This window comes from Rhinatrema bivittatum, chromosome 9, assembly GCF_901001135.1.
Source record: "Rhinatrema bivittatum chromosome 9, aRhiBiv1.1, whole genome shotgun sequence".
In the NCBI taxonomy this organism is placed as follows: domain Eukaryota; kingdom Metazoa; phylum Chordata; class Amphibia; order Gymnophiona; family Rhinatrematidae; genus Rhinatrema; species Rhinatrema bivittatum.
In genome coordinates, this window is record NC_042623.1 from 242,707,946 (window position 1) to 242,728,355 (window position 20,410).

Consider the following 20,410-nt stretch of genomic DNA (forward strand, 5'->3'; position numbering starts at 1 on the left):
ACCAGACATTCCTCAGCTGACCTACACCGTCGAGTTGTTGTGCCCGTTGGCACCTTGTTCGATCGCTGTTGGTCTTCTCAGTTCATTTGGACAGTTTGGTGCTTTCTCCTAGGAGAAAGCGCAATTGCTTAACTGTAACAGGTGTTCTAGGACAGCGGGATGTTAGTCCTCAGGAATCCCGCCTGCCTCTCCACAGTATTGGGTTCTCCTCTGGTTTATTGTTTTATTTTTTCGCTTGTATTTTTCTATAATACAACACTGAAGGGGGACCTCGCATGGACGCACAGATAGCAGCAGGCTGGGCATGCTCAGTGTGCCGGTCAAAGCTTCTAGAAACTTTGACAAAAGTTTTCCATGCTGGGCTCCATCCAATGATGTTAACCCACAAGTGAGGACTACATCCTGCTGTCCTAAGAGAACACCTGTTACAGGTAAACAACTGCGCTTAACTGGTAGTACGTATCACCTAAACCTCACGCTAGCACTGCAGCAATTATACTAGTCGCCAGTTTCAGAGCATATATGTTTTAAACAGTTAATGTGGTTAATAGGAGTGACACTTCAACCATACACACTGCAGTGAGCCCTCAGATCGCAAAACAAAGGACTTCTAAAAGTGGAGTACACATCTAACACACATAGGAGACTGAATATTTTCCATAGTGGGACCCAGGTTATGGAACTCTCTTCCAGAGTCACTATCAGGCCGATACAGTAAAAAACGCAGGAGAGCAGGCGAGTGCCCGCTCTCCCAGCGCGCGCACAGGACACTCTCCTGTGCACGCGATACAGTAAATAAATTTATTTAAATTAGGCCTGGCAGTAAAAAGAGGCGCTAGGGACAGCCACAGGTTCGGAAACTGGACGCTGACAAAATTGAGTGTCCGGTTTTCAAGCCGCGGGCGCATTTCAAAAATTTTTTTTTTTTACTTTTTTAAACTTTCGGGACCTCCGACATAATATTGCCATGAAATTAAGTCAGAGGGTGCACAGAAAAGCAGTTTTTACTGCTTTTGTGTGCACTTTCCCGGTGCCCGGAGAAATTAGCGCCTACCTTTGCGGCTTGGCTGCACATTTTACTTACTGAATCGCGTGGGAATACCTAATAGGGCCATCAACATGCATTTGCATGTTGCGGGTGCTATTAGGTTCGGGGGGGTTGGATGTGCGTTTTGGACGTGCTATTAACCCTTACTGAATAAGGGGTAAAGCTAGCACGTCAAAAACGCGCGTCCAAATGCCGGCTGTACTGTATCGGCCTGTATGTCTGATAACAGAAAAAAAGTTTCAAACGTGAACTGAAAACACGGCTCTTTAGAAACCCATATGATCTATGTAAAAGAACAATATGCTAGTAACATCAATGTCAGAGCAATAGATCATGTGAGTATATTGAACAATAAGGATTGTGTGATGTAAAGTATAACCAGACAACATACTGAGTTTCAAGTGAAGAATAATGAATTGGAAATTATGGACTGCAAACCATCATCATAGCACCTTAGTTAACCTGAACCTAATGTTGATGTGTTGACACAGAATACGTTCTTGCTTTTATGTTGAGCTAGGATATGTGTAAATATGACCTAGAGTAAGTATTTACTGCTGCATGGAACTAGAATATGAATGTTAACTCAGAAGGGGATTGTTGACCCAGAATTTAAATGCTGATTTTGTAAACCGTTGTGATCTTATTATGGAATGATGGCATATAAAACACCTAAATAAATAAAGCTGTTTTTCAGGAGGGGTACTCCCATGGCAGAATATGTAAAACATAGTTGTGTGCATACCCTGCTAAGCATTGTTTGTTAAATGTTGCTAATTAAAAGAATTATCATTGGCAGGAGACACAGAATAGTGCATTTTAATTTATTGGGCTCTGTTATGTGGAACTCTGTGGATAATGGTTTAAAAGCTTGTAGAGGATTATACATTTTTTAGAAAGTAATTGAAAACTGAGATTATTTAGTGGGTCGATGTTTATTCAGGTTAAACCTGAATTATTATATTGTCTTATGATGTCTTTTATGTTTGTTATTGTTTCTTGTGATCCGCACTGATCAGTGTGTGTTAGATGTTGAAATCAAATGCCAAATGAATAAAATAAACCTCACGACGATGCTATTGATTTTCCTGTTGAGTTGCAAAAATTCTCAGTTTGTTTTAATGTACAAATATTAGGAAAGTGGCTCTTAAATTTATAACTTTTTTTTTTCTTTACGTGGGGCAGTTTTTAAGTACTTTGGTATCACTCTTCGCATGTTCCTATTGTCTTTTTTTTTTTTTTGCAGGTCCTTATTTCAATCCTCATTCTCGGCAGCGAATTCCCCGTGATCTGGCTATGTGCGTGACTCCAAGCGGCCAGTTCTACTGTTCAATGTGCAATGCTGGTGCCGGGGAGGAGGCAGAGTTTCGACAGCATTTGGAAAGCAAGCAGCACAAAAGCAAGGTGTCCGAGCAGCGGTACAGGAATGAAATGGAGAATCTGGGATATGCGTAATAGAACTCTTTGAAGCCTGCCAGTTTGCAGAGGCCGCAGCTCGTCTTGGTTGCTCCTCCGAAAAATGCCACACTCTGTGATCAGTTGTATAAGCACTGTATGTTTTCTGAGTATACATCTCAATGTATATGACCTTAACAGTACTGTAAGTTTTTAAATTATGTATAAAAAAGATAAGTTATGCTATTTAGGGCATGACAGATACTTCTTGTTTCTATTCAGACATTTATTTCAATCATATGTGGTAATATATATTTTATGCCCTTCTGTCCCAAACACACATTGTGGTTTTTTGCATTGATTGATTTAGAATTTTAGCTTTTGGGACATAATGTTAGTAGAAGGAATTTTTTAATTTTGAGAGAAACCGTTTCATTTGAGGAGGGGATGGGGGCTGGAATTTTTACAATCTTGTTTTATTTTCTATCCCATCTTCCTTTTACTGTGTACAGGGCATTATGGACAGGGTTATTTTAAATTTCATTTCTTGCCATATTAATCATGCTAATAGTTTGGTTCTCTTTAGAATGTTAGTAAACCATATTGGGGTCTAAAGCTGACATCTCATCAGTAGAGGGCCAAGGGCATTATACCTACTCGAAGAAATATGGCTGTACTTACAAGGCACTGTGAAAAAAAAAGCTGTAGATCCATTTGCCTAAATGGTGTGCTGCTTCCATTCATTACAATGGGGAATGAATAGCTATAAAGAGATCCACAACCTATTGTACCCAGTGAGGGTAATTTTTCAAAGGGACTTCGGGTAAAGTAGTGGTTTTCTTACAGAAATGGCACTTTAGAAAATTGCGTGACCGACAGCTGTGGAAAATTACGTGCATGCTTTTTCACATTTGGGGGAGGTATTGTAGGGGGTAGATGCTGAGCAGGGTTGGGACTTTCATGCATACCTTTTGATTTTAAAGAAATATGCATGTTAATTCTGTCAGCAAAACTATGTGCACCAATCAGCGATAGTAATTGTGTGTGGTGGTTGTAGTTTGCCAGGATAATTTTCAAAGTGGACTTATGCGCATAAGCCCACTTTGAAAGTTAGTGCTATTTATGCACATATTTGCCGGCTGATGTTTACATGATGTTACAAAAATTACCCCCAATATGTGTAGTACTCCTGAGGGGAACACTGTTGTGATTATCAGATTAGGTGTAAATCCATTATTCTGCGGGTATATTTCCTGTTTTCCAAGTCAGTATTTTTTGTCCGGACACAAGGCAGGTGTGGGATATATTATATTTATAATGAAGATGAAAGAACCAGACAGCATGAAATTAGGCCTTGCCACCCTTTTCATACCATTCTGCCAGCATACCTCATTCTTGACCCTTCTTTATCAGACTGACAATCACCTTGAATTCCTTTGTGGATTAGCGTTGTGCTTAAACATTACCTGTATATTAGGGCAAGGCCACCAAAATCATTTAGATTGCATCCTAATTCAAATCTGAACATAATTTACCAAAGAAGACTTACTAGGATATTTTCTACAAACTTTTGGAATAGTACACAATAGGGTGAGTGCCAGTAAAAATATATGCATAACTGAACAGAGTCCAAGGATGTCATGCATCTGAAAAGCATGTGTATAAATACTCCTCCAATTTGAAGTATAACATAACATTAAAATATATTTATTAAGATCTGGTTTTATTATTTAGCAAGCATTATCATTTGGATAATTTATAAAGCTTGAACACTAAGTGGAAAAATTGTTCCTAGACTGTAGAGAAAATGCTGCTAATAGTTGAAAAACATATTTGCTCATTTCAATAAAAAGTGGTGCCAAAGAAAAATTGAAACCCCTATGTTTGCCCCCGAATAAACATCACAACCTGTCACCACAGGAGAGAGGCAGCTTTCTTCCGAAGATAAAGCTCTACTGAAAACACGGTACTAGAAGGCCACCCCCTCCCAAGATATGCTTTGCTACTTAATATGTATACTACTGTCGCAAGCATTTCTGGAAAACAGTATCCATAGATTAATTTGTCATACAAAGCCACGAGTCTGTTTTCCAGTAGCATAAATCATTTAAGAGAGGTGAATTAAAAATAGCCTTTTGCACACCAAACGTGCTACAGAATTGAAGTTGAAATTTGGAAAGAGAGAGTTGCTTTAGACTTGAGTATTCCTGTTGCATGTATTTCTCAGATGATAAACACACTCCAAGGCTTCATGCCATGCTGAGATGCACGTCTACACCTTTTTGACACCACACCCTTTCGTGTGTCATGCCTTCTGCATCTCAGCCCAAAGGTGGCAACGCTTATTTTCTGTCTGTTTGGAAAACAAGAGAGCGGCTGTCTCAATCATGCTACGTAAAGACCGATTTCATTCCTTCTTGAAGCACTGCCAGTGGGGTTCCGCGTCTGGTCTCAGATGAAGTACAAGCAGGGAGGGATCCGAGAGAGGTTAAAAGGCAGCTGTTCTGTATCCCCCCAAAGATCTTGGGCTGAAAGCCTCCTAGACCAGGAGGGGTGGGTTTGAGGGGATGTGGAGAGAAGTTAAACCACACAGTACTCCAAAGCCCTATTTGTGTATTAAAATGCCTGATTGAAATGTACTTGGCTGCATTAAATTATTTAGAAAAGGCTATACACTTTATATCTATGAATCTGGGACATTGTACCTTTTTGTACTGTATTGTAGTTGAGAGAGTTTTATTTCTCAACAATGAACGTTTGAGCCAGCTACTATATGTGGGTCAGTAGACTAATCATGAGTGCTCCTGTATCTTTTTACTTTATTATTCTTTGTACTTCACTTATATTGTTCATTTACTGTCTTGAGAGAATGTAATATATTTTGTCACTCTGTATTATGTTGAGTTGGTAGCGAATGAACAGTAAACATTTCAGTTTATTTTAATACTTTTGTGGAATACTCTTACTGACAGGTCATTGCTTTTACCACTGATAATCGGCATTCCTTTTTTTGCATTGCCACCACCCACAGCTTTTCTAACCTTTGTAACATCCTTGATCTTTTAAAATTTAAATTTACAGTTTGTATGGGAAAGAGGGGAGGACAGAGAGAAAATATATTTCTCCAGATTAAAAAGGAAAAAAAGGGTGGAGGAGAGTTAAAACCAAAGCTCCTGTCAAGGGATTAGCTGGGTTTTGATTTAAAAAATAAATAAATAAAATTAAAAAAATTCCAGGTGGCCTGCCAGGTGCATAATCTCTTGCTGCCACTGAATCTGCCTGGATGAATCATCAAAGGGCAAACTATCAATTGAGTGCTGCTGATTTAGCACACTTTGGGGTGGATGCAGTGTCGTGCGTTGCACTAACGCACAGTTTAACATGCGATTGGACGCGCGTCCATAACCCCTGATGCAATACGGGGATTAGCGCATCCAAATCACCGTGCAGCTAATAGCACTTATCACATGTAAATTCCAGGTACATGAGGCTATTAGCTAATCCCCACAATGCAAAAAATTTCCCATGCGCCCATTTTAACATGGCAAATTTTACGCCAGCTGCAAGGGCACATTGAAAAAAAATAAAAATCATGCTTTCTGTGATTCTTCCTAATAGTATCATAGCAATACTAAGAGGAACCAAATAAAGCAAATTTAGTTAAAAAAAAAAAAATAAAATAAAGTTAAAAAAAAAAAAAATCAATATCCAATATACACACACAAGCTACATGGTCCAGGCCGTGTATCTTGTGTGTGTCTTTGCCAATAGCGGGAGAAAACGGACGCTGTCAAGCGGTTTTCCCAGACCGCTTGACAGCCACCTCTCCTGTGTGCCTGATGCTGAGGAGGCACTAGGGATGCACACATTTTTCCCTAGTGCCTCCTTTTTTGTGTGACCTCTAATTTAATTATTGCATGGAATGCCCAGGAGAGGTGGCTGGGCGCACGTTAGAAAAACAGACGCTCAACAGTGAGTGCCCGTTTTCTGCACACAAATATTGCATCGGCCCCGTTAATGTTGGTCACTCTCACAATTGACATATGGGCCAAGTGGACTGGCTGCACTGTGAAACTGTTCTGATTGACCTTCAAAAGAATCAGAAAGCTGCTGGTACATGAGAAATGGCGATGTGGAGAGAATTTACATTGGGTTATTTGTAAGTTATTTTATTTTTCCTTGCAAAGGATGTTTAGCACTGTTTAATGTATTGCAGGTTCATCTCAGGTAGGGCATGCCACCACTAACATTTTTTTCTGCACAGAAAGTAATTACTAGAAAAAGTTCACAGTGCTACGCAAGTGTGGAAGCTTGCGTTACTCTGAATGAGTAATGTATTGGTTTTATTTTGGAAACGTTTCATAATTTCCTTACGTCCATTCTAAGTAGTTAATGTACTGTGTGTTGTGACCTGTGCAAATATGTTCTTTGCTGACCTGAATTGTGTGTGTGTGTGTGTGTGTATATATATATATATATATATATATATATATATATATATATATATATATATATAGACTGGATTTTTCAGGAAAAGCAAATTACAAACTTTATTGCTGTGCATAATGTGACTTTTGTGCAGCATTCAGCATTGTGCTTTGTCCTAAACTCTTGGGGGTAGATTTTCAAACACGGCGCGTTCGTGTACTTTTGCTGGCGCATCAGGTGCAAGCAAAAGTACGCGGGATTTTAGTAGATACGCGCGTATCCGCTAAAATCCTGGATCGGCGCGCGCAAGGCTATCGATTACGTATAGCTGGCGTGCGCCGAGCCGCGCAGCCTACCCCCGTTCCCTCCAAGGCCGCTCCGAAATCGGAGCGGCCTTGGAGGGAATCCTCTAATGTCCTCCCCTCACCTTCCCCTCCCTTCCTCTACCTAACCCACCCCCCCGGCCCTGTCTAAACCCCCCCTTACCTTTGTCGGGGGATTTACGCCTCCCGGAGGGAGACGTAAATCCCCGCGCGCCAGCGGGCCGCTAGCGCGCCGGGACGCGACCTGGGGGCGGGTGCGGAGGGTGTGGCCACGCCCCCGGACCGCCCCGGGCCATAACCACGCCCCCGGACCCACCCCCAGAACGCTGCCGACACGCCCCCTAAACGCCACGACGACCGGGCCCGCCCCCGACACGCCCCCCTCGGAGAACCCCGGGACTTATGCGAGTCCAGGGGTCTGCGCGCGCCGGTGAGCCTATGTAAAATAGGCTCACCGGCGCGCAGGGCCCTGCTCGCCTAAATCCGCCCGGATTTGGGCGGATTTAGGCGAGCAGGGCTCTTAAAATCCGCCCCTTGGTTTGTAATTATTTTTTTCCTTTATTGATGCTGTTAACTCGTATTCCTGAATGACATGTCACTTTGGATGTATGTTGACTATATAGATCTCTACATATATGCTTACTATGTTAAGCAAAATCATCTTTTGCCGTCATTTTCTAGCATATTCGATGGGTCCGAAAGAGGTACATTCCTGAGATAAGGCACTTTGTGTGTAAAGATTAGCTTTATTATACTGTCTAAACTGAACACCTGCACAGAGAGAAAAGAGAAGAGAGACTGTTATTATATTTTTTTTATTATGCCATCTCAATCCTTCCCCTCCTCCCTTTACTGCTTGCTGTGGATGGCAGAGGGGCACCTTTTGAGGCAGCCGTCAGTGTTTCTTGTAAGTTGGATAGGGGATGCCTTGCAGTGGTCTTGGCCTTCCCTCCCTCCGGGAACTTGACCTTTCCACCTCCTTGATGCATCCGGGGGCTGGGGAGGCCCCAGTGGATGGGAGGGGTGGGGGGATCTGCTCATGGAGCCCCCTGTACCACAATCGCAACCTGAGCCACGGGGACCCGTCTGAGGTTAGTTACACTTGAAATCTTCTAGAAAGGAAATGCATGACAGGCACCAAAAGAAAGCTGTACCCTCTGTGTACCGTGCAGTAGTTAGTTAAGAACTAGAGAATGGTACTCATTTTGCTTTGTTTTAAATATGATAGTTGTTGATTTTTAAATTCTTTAATGCAATAGTGTTAGTTACATTCATGTCAGCTTTTTGCTTAGACTGCTCCTTTTGGTTTATTCTTAGGTCTTATTTCTTTTTTGCCCTACTACTACTACATTTTATTTCTTGTATTTTTGCCAATTTTCAGGAATAACAGGCACCTTTTATTTCTTTATATTCTGCTTTTTGGCACTTCAAAACATATTACATTCAGGTACTTTGTGTAAAACCTAAGGGCCGGATTTTCTAAAGTAGCGCGGCTCTGTGAATTCGGCAGAACCGGGGGGGCCTGCGAAAGCCAGCAGCGAACGCACCTCCGCGGTGCGGCTGCTGCCGGCTTTCGCACCCAATAGCGATATCGTAAAAGGTGGTGCTATTGGGCGCGCTACTGGCAGCGAAAAGGGTCCTTACCTGTTCGCCATCAGCGATGTCTTCGCGGCGTCCGCCCCGGTGCTGCCCCGACTCCTCCCCTTCCGGTTCTGACGCCGCCCCCGACTCTGCCCCGATTTAGCTATCGCAGGCGAAAAGGGAATTTTAGCGTGCGATCCGCATAGAAAATGACCCCCTAAGTTTGTATTTTAGGGAATCGAGGGGGAAGTGACTTGCCCAAGGCCATAAGAGCAGCAGTGGAATTTGAACCCTGGTTTTTTTTGTAGCCTGCTGTTCTAACCACTAGGCGACTACTCCACATGCCTTTTTAAAACATATTTTTTTAGAAAGTGTTCCTTGGTGAGTTTGTTCTGGAGTTATCTTTTCAGTATACATACTTTTAATATGTATGAATTTGCAACCTGCATGGGTTCTGGTGAGGGTCAACAGAAATGGAAAAATGTTAGTGTATTTGTTGATGCAGTATACTGTTTACCATATGAATTCCTAAAATACTGCACAGCACGCAAGGGTATAATTTCATTTTGAAAAGTGCAGTAGTGCATGGAATTGTTTAGAGGGAAACAAGTGGATAATATAACACAGCAACATGACTGACTGCCTAAGCTTCCAAACTGGAACCTAAAATAAAGACCGAGAATTTCCATTCAACTGCTGAAAGATTTAATCCTCTCAGCAGCCAATTCAGCACTGGTTAGCTGTGTGAGCAGATCCTCTAGACGCAATGTAATTGCTTTTGTTTTTTTCCCCTATTGTCCACTTTTTTTTTTTTGACCTGGGAAGACCATTCCAATGTACTGGTTTGCAGCTTACATGGTACGGTGGCTGTTGTTAAATAGGACCTACGTATGGCAGCCTTAATGTAGAAACACATGAAGACAATCTTCTCAGTGTATATATACTGTAAGCACCAAGATATTTATGGTACAGACTGCAGAGTACTATTGTAAAATAATTTAATTTGCTGCTTATCTGAGGAGCCTATTCACTAAGGGGCAGATTTTAAAAGCCCTGCGTGCGTAAATCCAGCTGGATTTATGTGCACAGGGGACTTGTGCGCCGGCGCGCCTATGGTTGCATAGGCCGCCGCCGGCACGCGCAAAGCCCCGGGACGGCGCGGCAATCGGGGACGTGGTGCCGGCCCGGGGGTGTGGCCGAGGCCTCCGAACCAGCCCCGGGCCAGGGAATGGCATGCCAGCAGCCTGCCGGCGCGTACAAGTTACGCCTGCCTCGGGCAGGTGTAATTTTCTTAACAAAGGTAGGAGGGGGGAACGGAGGCAGGCTGCTCAGCTCAGCGCGCGCAGGTTGTACAATTGTGCACCCCCCCCCTGCGCGCGCTGACCCTGGATTTTATAACATGCGTGCGCTGAATCGGGCGTAGATTTGTTCGCACCGGGTTGCACAAATAAATCTACGCCCATACATAACTTTAAAAATCTACCTCTAAGGAGCAGATTTTAAAAGCCCTGCGCACGTAAATCCAGCCGGATTTAGGAGCGCAGGGGACTTGCACACTGGCGCGCCTATGTTGTATAGGCCACTGGTGCGCATAGCCCCAGGAACCGCTTAAGTCCCGGGGCTTTGCTTCGGGGGCGTATCGGGGGTGTGTCGGGGGCAGTGCAGCATTTGGGGGCGGGGCTGGGGGCGTGGCACCAGCCTGGGGGCATTCCAGGGGTGTGGCCGAGGCCTCCAAACCAGCCCCCGGGCCGGGGAATGGCACGCCGCGGGCTGCCTCGGGCAGGCGTAACTTAACAAAGGGGGGGTGGGATTTAGTTAGGGCTGGGTGGTGGGTTAGGTAGGGGAAGGATGGAGGGGGCCGGAAAAAAAGTTCCCTCTGAGGCCGCTTCAATTTTGGAGCGGCCTCAGAGGAAACAGAGGCAGGCTGCTCGGCTCAGCGCACACAGGTTGCACAATTGTGCACTCCCCTGCGTGCGCGCCAACCCTGGATTTTATAACATGCGTGCGGCAGCATAACTTTAAAAATCTACCCCTAAGAGTATCTCCTGCCTTGTCCCAGGTATACTCATTGGTGAATGGAGTCCTCTGACACCGATCACTACTAAAAGAAATAGACTTTTCACTAGTGAAAATCAATGTTGCTGAGTTGTTTTATTGTGCTATTTTTTTTTTTAATAGGAAATGGATGTAAACTATATAAAGCGTCTGAGAGATTAATGATTTTCTTCTACTAGAAATTCCTTACAAGTCTGGCATCTTTCCTGCTTTATTAATTTAGAAGTCTGTTGTATTTTTGTTTTATTACTTTTTTGTGGGAGCTTTGTCAGGCTCAGTTCAGTCGTTTTTAGTTTGAAGTTGGCCCTGCTGACTATGTCATGTATAGTTTAAACTATGGCGACAATCTGATGTGTGTCTCGTGTCTCGTTTGCCCGTAAAGTGTTCCTCTGTGGACATAAAGCGTATGTTTCAAGGCACCAAAGGGATTCATTTAACCATTGCCTCCAACTTCAGTGTGCTATTTTTATAAAGCAACTTTTTCAATACAAGAATGTTGTGTGTAAAAAGTAGAAAGCTCTTTTTTTTTTTTTTGCCCCCATAATAAAACTTCGCAGCTTAGCAACCTTGTAAAGCTCTGTTTTCTGTTTCTTCAAAACATGTTCAAAATTTGTAAGGAATTTTATGTATTTGAAAAAAACCCCAAAACATTGTAAGAATTAAAGTAGCATTTGCTCTGTGGCTTATTGTCCATTTATATTTTCTTTTTTTGTTTTAAGAGAGGAGACTTGGAAATAACCTTTTTATTTACAAAGAATTCAAGACCCAAGCTGGTTTATTTTAGTTGCAAATTAATAAAACAAGTACATTTGTTGGGGTGTTAAGTTATAGAGAGCACATTTTGTTTCAGCACTAGCTTACAGCATATGTTCGCAAGCACCTAACTTGCGTACCATCTAAAGCTGGGCTCCATCCTCCACAATTTCAAATGTTTTTGCTTCTGAGGAAAACCCTGAGTAAACTAAGAAACCTCTGAGCTGGGGTGTTATAAAGCAATCAAGAATGAAAAGATATGTGCATTGTGCACAATTTAAAGTGCTTATATGCCCAAGAAAGTTTTCAGACTGAAAACTCAAGTCTGGTTTTAGTAAGTGAAGGAATTTTGGGGTAGACAGCCTAAGGCTTTCCTCCCATTTGGTGTCAATGAGGAAAATGCTCATGGTCCTCAATATTGAACCGAACTGCTACTTTTTCTGTTTGGAAACTGGCTAATCAAGCTAAATATATGCCATTTCATCTGCTTTTTGCCAACACTAAACTGAGTAATAAGATCTTGGATACAAAACAAAACACATCTTGTCAACTTTGCATATCCTAATATCTCCTCAGTTTGTTAATCTCCTGCTTTCTATTTGGTATCCATCATTGCAATTATCAGATATGTAGAAATGTCATGTGCTCTCTGTTGGAGAGGGGATACTGATGCACAGCAACAAATGGAACAGCTAGCGTCAGCGTATCAATGAAATTGGGTCATATATGATAAGAACATAAGTGTAATGCTGGATCAGACCATGGTCCATAGAGCCCAGTGTCTTGTTCCGACAATGGCCAGTCCAGGTCACAAGTACCCAACAGATCCCCCAATAGTTGAGGGAGCTGTGCTGGGTTTCCCAAGTATACCTGGCTAATAACTATTTATGGACCTTTCCTCTAGTAACTTGTCCAACCCACTTTTGACCCTCACTAAGACCTAGATTCATTATTTTGCTACAAATTTAGCATGAATAACACCCACAATAAAAAAAAATAAATAAAATAAACAGGGCATGGTTAGGGTAATTTTCGAGATACCGCAATGCGCACGTTTTGGGCTGCTCTTGGCGAGAAAGAGAGAGAGACTCTTTATAAGTCTCTCATATAATTAAACTATTTATACCACTGTAGGAGGTCAACTAGTATTATTTTATTTTATGTCCTAGATCATTAGTTAATATGTTGGAACATTTCATTTGATAAACATTAATGCCTGTTTATGGTACTACATCTGTAACCCATCATTTGTTGATTTATAGTAATGAATGTTACTTTTGTAAACCATTGTAATCTTTACATGGAACGACAGTATATATGAGATGTCTATATAAATAACTCGAGGTGAGGTTTTGATGGTGGTCTAGGGTTTGGAGGGCAGTTTTACATACATTATTAGAGGTACGAACAGCACAGTACACAATGAAGATTTGATGTGATTTTGGAGTGAGGAAAGGTACACAAAGATGAGATTTGTACAATGTATTCTCAACCTAGTTTGATACACTCTCTACCTAGGCTGACTCTCTCTCGTTTTCCCTACACTTCACTCCACTCCCCTCCCCTGCCTGAAATGAAATTTGCGATAAATAGAACAGTGTAACCCCAGGAAAAAAGGTGTAGTTATTGCCAGCGTTAAAACGTGCTATCGCACACAACATTAAAAACCCTTCATTTTCATAAACTCCGCCCAAACCCGCTCACCTTCATCTGCATATTTACACCTTCAAAAAAATCTAGTAAAATACGGTATGACTTCTTTTTGTAAAAAAACATATTCATTTCTCCCCCATTAAACCAAATCTATTTGTGTTTTTACGAATAACCTCTACCTTTTTATCCAGCACCAACATTAGGCTCAACAGTCTATAGTTTCCAAAATCAATCCTGGGGGGGAGGAATTAACTCCAAGGCCTTGAACATCATCAATTCATAGTTAAGCATTACATTTTTCTGTAGACAGCAGTAATAATCACACTGGAAGATGAGTGCTTTCCAACTTTACTGATTAATGATGGAAATTTGCTGAAAATGTTTGTTTACAATCTCTTATTCAATACACTTATCCAATAAATCTGTGACTTGATAGCTTAAATTAAATTAGAATGCTGTTATTGATCCTTTTCAATTGTTGAGATAGTTTTAAACTTCCTCCCAAGATTTGGTGGATTCCAACCAGTTAGCAGTTGATAGTTTTGCGTGTGGCGCGGTATATAAATTTGCAAAATAAATAAATAGCGTTCTGCTCGGATTTAATGATTGGCCAGGGTTGCACTTGCTTTTGATACCACCTGTTTAACATTCAGATTTAATCATAGGTGGTGGGTGTTTTATAAAACAAAAAAGCTAAACAATTATAAAGATAAATAATTTGAAAAGCTTTTCTCGCCACTTGTATGATTTGAGCTTCTTTAAGATAAACCTGCCTCTGCTGAATTTCCATGTGAGTTGCAGGAGGACTGAGAGCATGGCTGCCTCAACGTCTTGCTGTGTCGTTGCCAGTTGTCATTCTTGCTGCTGCTGCCTGGCTTGCTCCTCATGCCCTACCTCTCCTCTGCTTCAGTGCAGAGTGAACCAAGGAGAACTAGAGTTTGTGTTGATATGACATTTTTTTTTTGGGGGGGGGCAATAGCATTTAAAGTGTGAATAACTGAGGAGTTCCAAGCAGAAACCGAGCAGTTAACGTCATCACTGGTGAAAGTGGATAAGTTTGGAAGCAAATTTTTGACAAAGAGTTTTGGACTAACATTTTTTCTCTTTGAGTTTTGCCTCTATAAGTGGCATTTGTGTTTTTGCAAGTAGTGTTACCTGAAATAGTAATTAAATAGTGAGCCGACCATGGTACAGGTTCAAGTGCAAGTTTGGCAGAGGAAAAGTGTGTAAATTGGGGGTTGCAGAAGACGAGATCCAGAGCGTGACTGTGTCTGAGTGGGTTTGTCAATTAGCTGTTCCCAGCCCAAACCAGCCATTGTCTTGAGGAAAGAGACAATGGGAGGAGGAGGATTGGAATTTACATAAAGATTAAAATTGCCAGCAAGGATGGTGTGAGACAGGTTCACACAAACGGTTGTCAAAGTTTCTAGCAATGGGACAGATCAGAATTCAATAAACCAGGAGGGGGGCAAAAAAAGAACACAGAAATTAACAATAGAGGACGAAATTAACAATTTCATAAGGGTTTTTTGAGATCAAGGCTTTCTTACATGGATTTATGGAAGACCTCATGATGGCCAGCAGTCCTGCACTACAATGGTTAGGTCTGGGTTCAGATAAAGGGGTATAGTCAGGCGAACATAAATTATTGAGGGTAACAATGTCATCGTAAAGCCAAGATTCCGTAATTAGAACACCGTCAGGTTTGTGCAGAGAGATTAGGTCACAAATGATTGGAACTTTTTTTCTAATAGACTGTACATTAAATATCAATAATAAAATAGTTGAGAGCATTATGGCAGCAGATTTAACAGATGGTATAATAGAGAGTAATGCGTTCCTCGAGATAGACCAGTTTGTATCGAAGACAGCCAAGGTTGGGGGGGGGGGGGGGGGGAACCAGCAAAGAGGAATTGACCAAGTAAAAATGAGGTTAGACAGATGTAATCTGGCAGCAGTTACTAACCTGAGAGGTGGTTATGGCTGTCCAAACAGATTGAAGGAGATGCATGACGAGGCGCTCAAAGGGGCATGCCCCTTTGTCGCGTTCCTTCAGCACACAACGCACCGACATACACCTCGAGCAGCCCGCTGGGTCCTTTAAGCCATCGCCCAAATGTTGTCAAAGATGGGCAGGGCGGGAGAATCCACACGACACAGGGGGTACTGTAGGTGGTTTTTGCAGCACAATTAACTCCTGCGGGTCGAGTCAGGCAGGTGGTAAAGAGGCTCCCGAAGTAGTTGAAGGGAGCTGAAGGCAGCAAGAAGTCCGTGTCACTTCGACCCATCGGGCACTTTAAGCCATCGCCCAGATGACATCAAAGGTGGGTATAAGGGTGCACACAATACCATTAAGAGTCAAGCCTCTGAATGCTTGTATTGCACTTTGTCTCAACCAAACAACATAGAAAAGGTAATGACAATCATACCGATACAATTTACCAAGCTGATCCAATGCTTAATGCACTTGTGCCTCTTATGGTCCCTTGGGGACTTCATGCCACTGAGATTGCTCATGGGTGTAGTGTCCCTGGTGCACAGGTATCACCACCTTTGAAACAGGGTGGGCCGTGCACCATCATCTATACACACACCAGGGGAGTAGTGGCCAAGAACAGGAAGAGGCCAGGGAGGCTGCCAGCAGACCCCATTTTGCTGGCAGCCGAAGAAAGAAGAGGTCTGGGAGGCTGCCAGTGGCCGAGAAGCTGCCGGTGGCTGAGAAGAGGAAGAAGCCCGTTCTCCTGCTTCTCTGGGTGCTGGCCCTCAAACCACATACGGCCAGTGATCTTGTGCATTATGAGATCAGCATAGAGGAAGTGCTAGCCCCATGAGTTTTGAATAGCATGGGCAGGCATGTGAAGAACAGCGGGAGAACAGGTTCCTTCCTTTTTTTTTGGCCGCTTTCTGCCTCCCAGGCCTGCTACTCTTCTCGGCCACCAGATGGGGAGCCTGCCTGAGAATGGCAAGCTGTCTATGTGTGTGTGAATGGTAACCTACCTGGGTGTGGTTGTGTGTGTAGTGTGAATGGTAACCTGCCTGTGTGTGTGTGTGTGTGTGTGTGTGTGAATGTGAATGGGATCCTTCCTGGGAGTGTGTGTATGAGAGAGAGCATGTGTGTTTGTGGGAATGAAGGAGTGTGTGGGAGTGGGACCTTGCACGTGAGAATGAGAGTCTGTGTGAGTATATGTAGGGAAACCTACATGTGAGAGCTTGTGTGTTTGTGTGGCAATATGAAGCTGTGTGAGAGAATGTGTGTATCTATGGGGGGGGGGGGGGGGGCAATGCAAACCACCATATGAGAGTGAGCCTGTGGGTGTGTGTGTGAAAAAGTGGCAGCCTGCATGTGTGAGAGCCTGTGTATGTACTTATGTATGGGAGTGGGAACCAGCATGTGAGAGCCTGTGTATCTGTTTGAGAGAGCATGTAAGAGTGAGAGCCTGTGTGTGTCTGAGAGGGAATGGGAGCCTGTGTGTGTGAGAAACTGGGAACATGCATGTAAGAGCGTGTGAGTGTGAGAGCCTCTGTGTGTGTGTTTGGGGGGGGGGTGGGTGGGAGCCTGTGTGTGAATGAGAGCATGTGAGAGAGAGCTTGCATGTGTGTGTGGAAATGGGAGTTTGCATGTGAGCGGGAGCCGGTGTGTACATGAGAGAGAGAGCATGCAAAAGTGAGATACTTTGTGAGAGAAAGCTTGTGTGTGAGAGCCATGCATGTGAGAGAGAGCCTGTGTGTATGGAGGGAACAAAGACAGGAGGAGAAAGAAGAAACAGAATAAAAGAGACCTTGAGAAAGGAAAAAGAAAAGAGAGGGGAAAAAAGAGACTGGGACCAAGTGATTAGAAAAATAAGGTCAGACAACAAAGGTAAATAAACATGATTTACCGTTCAGCAATTTGAATATACCATCTTTGGGAATGTACATTTCTTATATATTTGTATTTTGCTTTTTCTTCAGTATTCCAGAGTTCACAGAGTCTGGTTTTGCCTGCATCTTTCTGTTTTTAATTTGGAGTCTCTTATTCTGTATTAGATAAGGGTCTGTCTGTGATGTTCATGTGTGACAGAGGTACAGTATTTTGACTAGCATGTAGTTTCTCTGTAGGGATTTGTAGCAATCTGGCTTGTTCTGTTTGCCCAGTAGATGGTGTATAAGTGTTCTAGGGCCTGGTGTGTCACACAGGCAAGCACAAGGGAGAGAGAGCCTGTGAGAGATAGAGGGAAGTGTGTGTGAGAGCATTGGCATGTATATGAGAAAGGGAATGATTGTGTTAGTATGTGTGTGTGGCCCTAACTCCTCAATCTATGATAATCTCAGGATGAGTGGAAATCAAAAGGTCCCAGGAATAAAGAACAAGACATTTTTTAACCCTAATTATTTTTAATTATTGGGTGTAATTTGATGTTTTTATTGTTATGAAACATTTTGGGGTTTGGGGGGGAAATAGAACATTTTTTAATTATTTGATGTTTTATTCATCAGATGTTTTGAAATATATTGATGTTTTGGTAATATTAATTATTAATTATTGGATGTTTGGCTATGTTGACATTTATTCTTTATATTATCAACGTTTTAATATTATGAATGATGTTTTATATCTCTTAATTTTTATTGCTTGATGTTTTGCAAGGAATAATAATACAGTCGGGCTTCTGGTTTCCAATACAGTTTTTGGTGGCATTTTTCTGTTTTGTATTTGGAGAGGGTTTGTCTGTATTTAAAGGTCCAGTTCTTGTGTAACTTGAGTTTTTGCTGTGAAAATGACAGTTTCTGTTTTAAACAGAAGTTTGTTCTTTATTTCATTTCCATGCAGAAAAATGGTTTTGAATGTTCTTGCAGAAAATATTTTTTTCATTCACATATTTTATTGTAACCGATGTTAGTAGATTAGGCAATTATTTTAAGGGATGGCTTTAGCTAATTTTTCCTCTAAGGATTGTGTTGCTGTGAGCATAAAATTGATGGACGTTTTGCATCAAAGAAAGTAGTGCTCACAAGGTTAATGTAGGCGCATGGGCTGTGTTCTAGGGCACCTGTCAGCAACAAATATTCTGGTGCACCACCAGCTTCAGCAGTCACCCTGCACTCCTGTGCTTGCTGCATTACTCTACAATCTGTGCCTTGGGATTCTGATGCCACTCGCTTTCTCCCTTACCCCTCATTCAGTATCTTGGGGTATTGATGCCGGTGCTACTGCTGCTTTGTGCTTCTCTTGGTGCCTTTGGATGTTTGCTTCTGGTCCTGCTGTCTTCAAAAATTTTTTTCAAATTCCCTTACGGTCCTTGCCGACTATTGATCACGTCTTTTATTTATCTTTCCGTGGAGTGTACTACCCATTTTAGACTGCATTCCTAAACAACCTACCAGTGACCAGCATGAAATGAAGGCAGGAGCTCTATTATTCTTGGAGATAGAGGGTCATCAGAGATTATGATACCTTTTAAAGGACCAACCAAACAATATGTGCCACTGCTGCTGATGCCCTGCCCCTCTCTTGGTGCCTTGGGTTGTTCCTGCCAGTTTTCATGCCATGTTTCTGGTGCTTTCTCTCCAATCATACAGTACGTGCCTCAAGGAACTCCTCTCTACTATCTATCTGTTGCAGTATGGGGTTCTTCAAGGATCAATGTTGGCCCCTACCCTATTTAATCTTTACTTAACACCATTGTCAACTTTAATTTAGGGTTTTGGGATTAGTTGTTTCTTTTTTGCTAATGATATTCAGTTAGTGACCTATGTGGATGATTTAACAGATTTTAATCTGTTTGGATGCAGTATCTGGTTGCTTTATAAAAATTGCAACAACACCCAAAAACCGGGGGCTATTTGCTCTAGTGAGCCAAACCACTTGTTACCAATTTTGCCATCCATCTCTGGGATAAATATTGTCCTGAAGTATGTAGTTTCTTCCTTGGGAATTGTTAGAGTCTAAGCTTTCCATGCAGAATCACATTTCTTCATTAATTCACATTTCACTTTCCTATCTTTGGCAGTTCTGATTTAACACTCCTTGGTATTAAATCACTTCACTTCAGTTACTGCAATGCTTTATAAAAGGGTCTTGCTGTCATTTCCCTGCAATGTCTCCAGCTTCTTCAAAATACTGTAGTAGGCCTACTCTCTGGAACTAATAAATCTGATCACATAACTCACTTACTGGTCGAGCTCCACTGATTGCACTTTGCATGTAGAATCAGATTCAAGATCCTTGCATTGGTGTACTGATGATTTTACAAGGGATATCCTAAGTATCCCTTATAAAGTATCCCTAAGTCTTAGATCTGCTACTGCCCTACCAAACTACAAAGACTCTTCAGACATCCCAGTTGGGCTTACATTTGTGTTCCCCCTTCTCTGTAAGGCTGTAAATTACTCGTCGTCCTACTTTTAGTTATATGGCTCCAGTCTTGTGGAAATCTGTGCCACTTGATCTTAGGCAAGAAAACAAATATTTCAGATTTTAGAAAATAATTAAAGTATGGTTATTTGCTCAAGTCTTTGGGATCTAGAATTATTATTTTCAGTGTCAAACTGCTACTTGTGGTTAGTGTTTGATTAGCCTTTCACCTCTCATTAATTTTAATTATAGTCTTGGTTTACTTATTGTTTCTATGAATTATCTGCTGTTTTATGTTCAGCTGTGTTAGTTTTACACTTTTATTACCATTTATTGGCCAGTTTAGTTCTTTATTGTATTTCTTTTAGCTTTTATTATTAATTTGCTTAATTAAGACTCTATAGCTGGCTTTATTTATTGATTAATGAGACTTATTAGATCCTTGTATTTACTGTAATGAATTATTTTTATTTATCTTTATTTACTATGTGTTGTATGTATTATTTTTTTCTACTATATCAAATATTTAGCTTTAACTTGATGTCTTAAGGGAAAAAAGGTCTATCAAATTTAATAACTAAACTCTTGCCATGCCTTGGGGGTGTTGATTTTTATTTGCATTCTTGCTCTGCTGCAGTTTTCCCACCTTCATTCTAAGCAATACAGTATGGCTTCTGAGGAAGGAAGCTTATGATAATAGCATGATAACCCAACAGTGTGATTAGGACTTTCTCTTCACCACTCCTGATTAAGGACAGGGCTTTATTTCTTCTCAGTGGCTCTTCGGAGTTCCACTAATGTGTGACTCTTTGAAGCAGAGATTTTAAATTTCTGTTACTG

At 41.8% G+C, this 20,410-nt stretch overlaps 1 protein-coding gene across 1 annotated transcript in view; it reads left to right on the forward strand.

Moving 5' to 3' along the window:
* Window positions 1–5,387, forward strand: part of ZMAT3 (zinc finger matrin-type 3) — a 99,266-nt gene extending 93,879 nt beyond the window's left edge. The window contains exon 6 of the mRNA XM_029616181.1: window positions 2,295–5,387. Coding sequence (XP_029472041.1) covers window positions 2,295–2,503 — 209 coding nt within the window. The 3' untranslated portion in view covers window positions 2,504–5,387. The remainder of the gene's footprint in view (window positions 1–2,294) is intronic.
* Window positions 5,388–20,410: the final 15,023 nt, after the last annotated feature.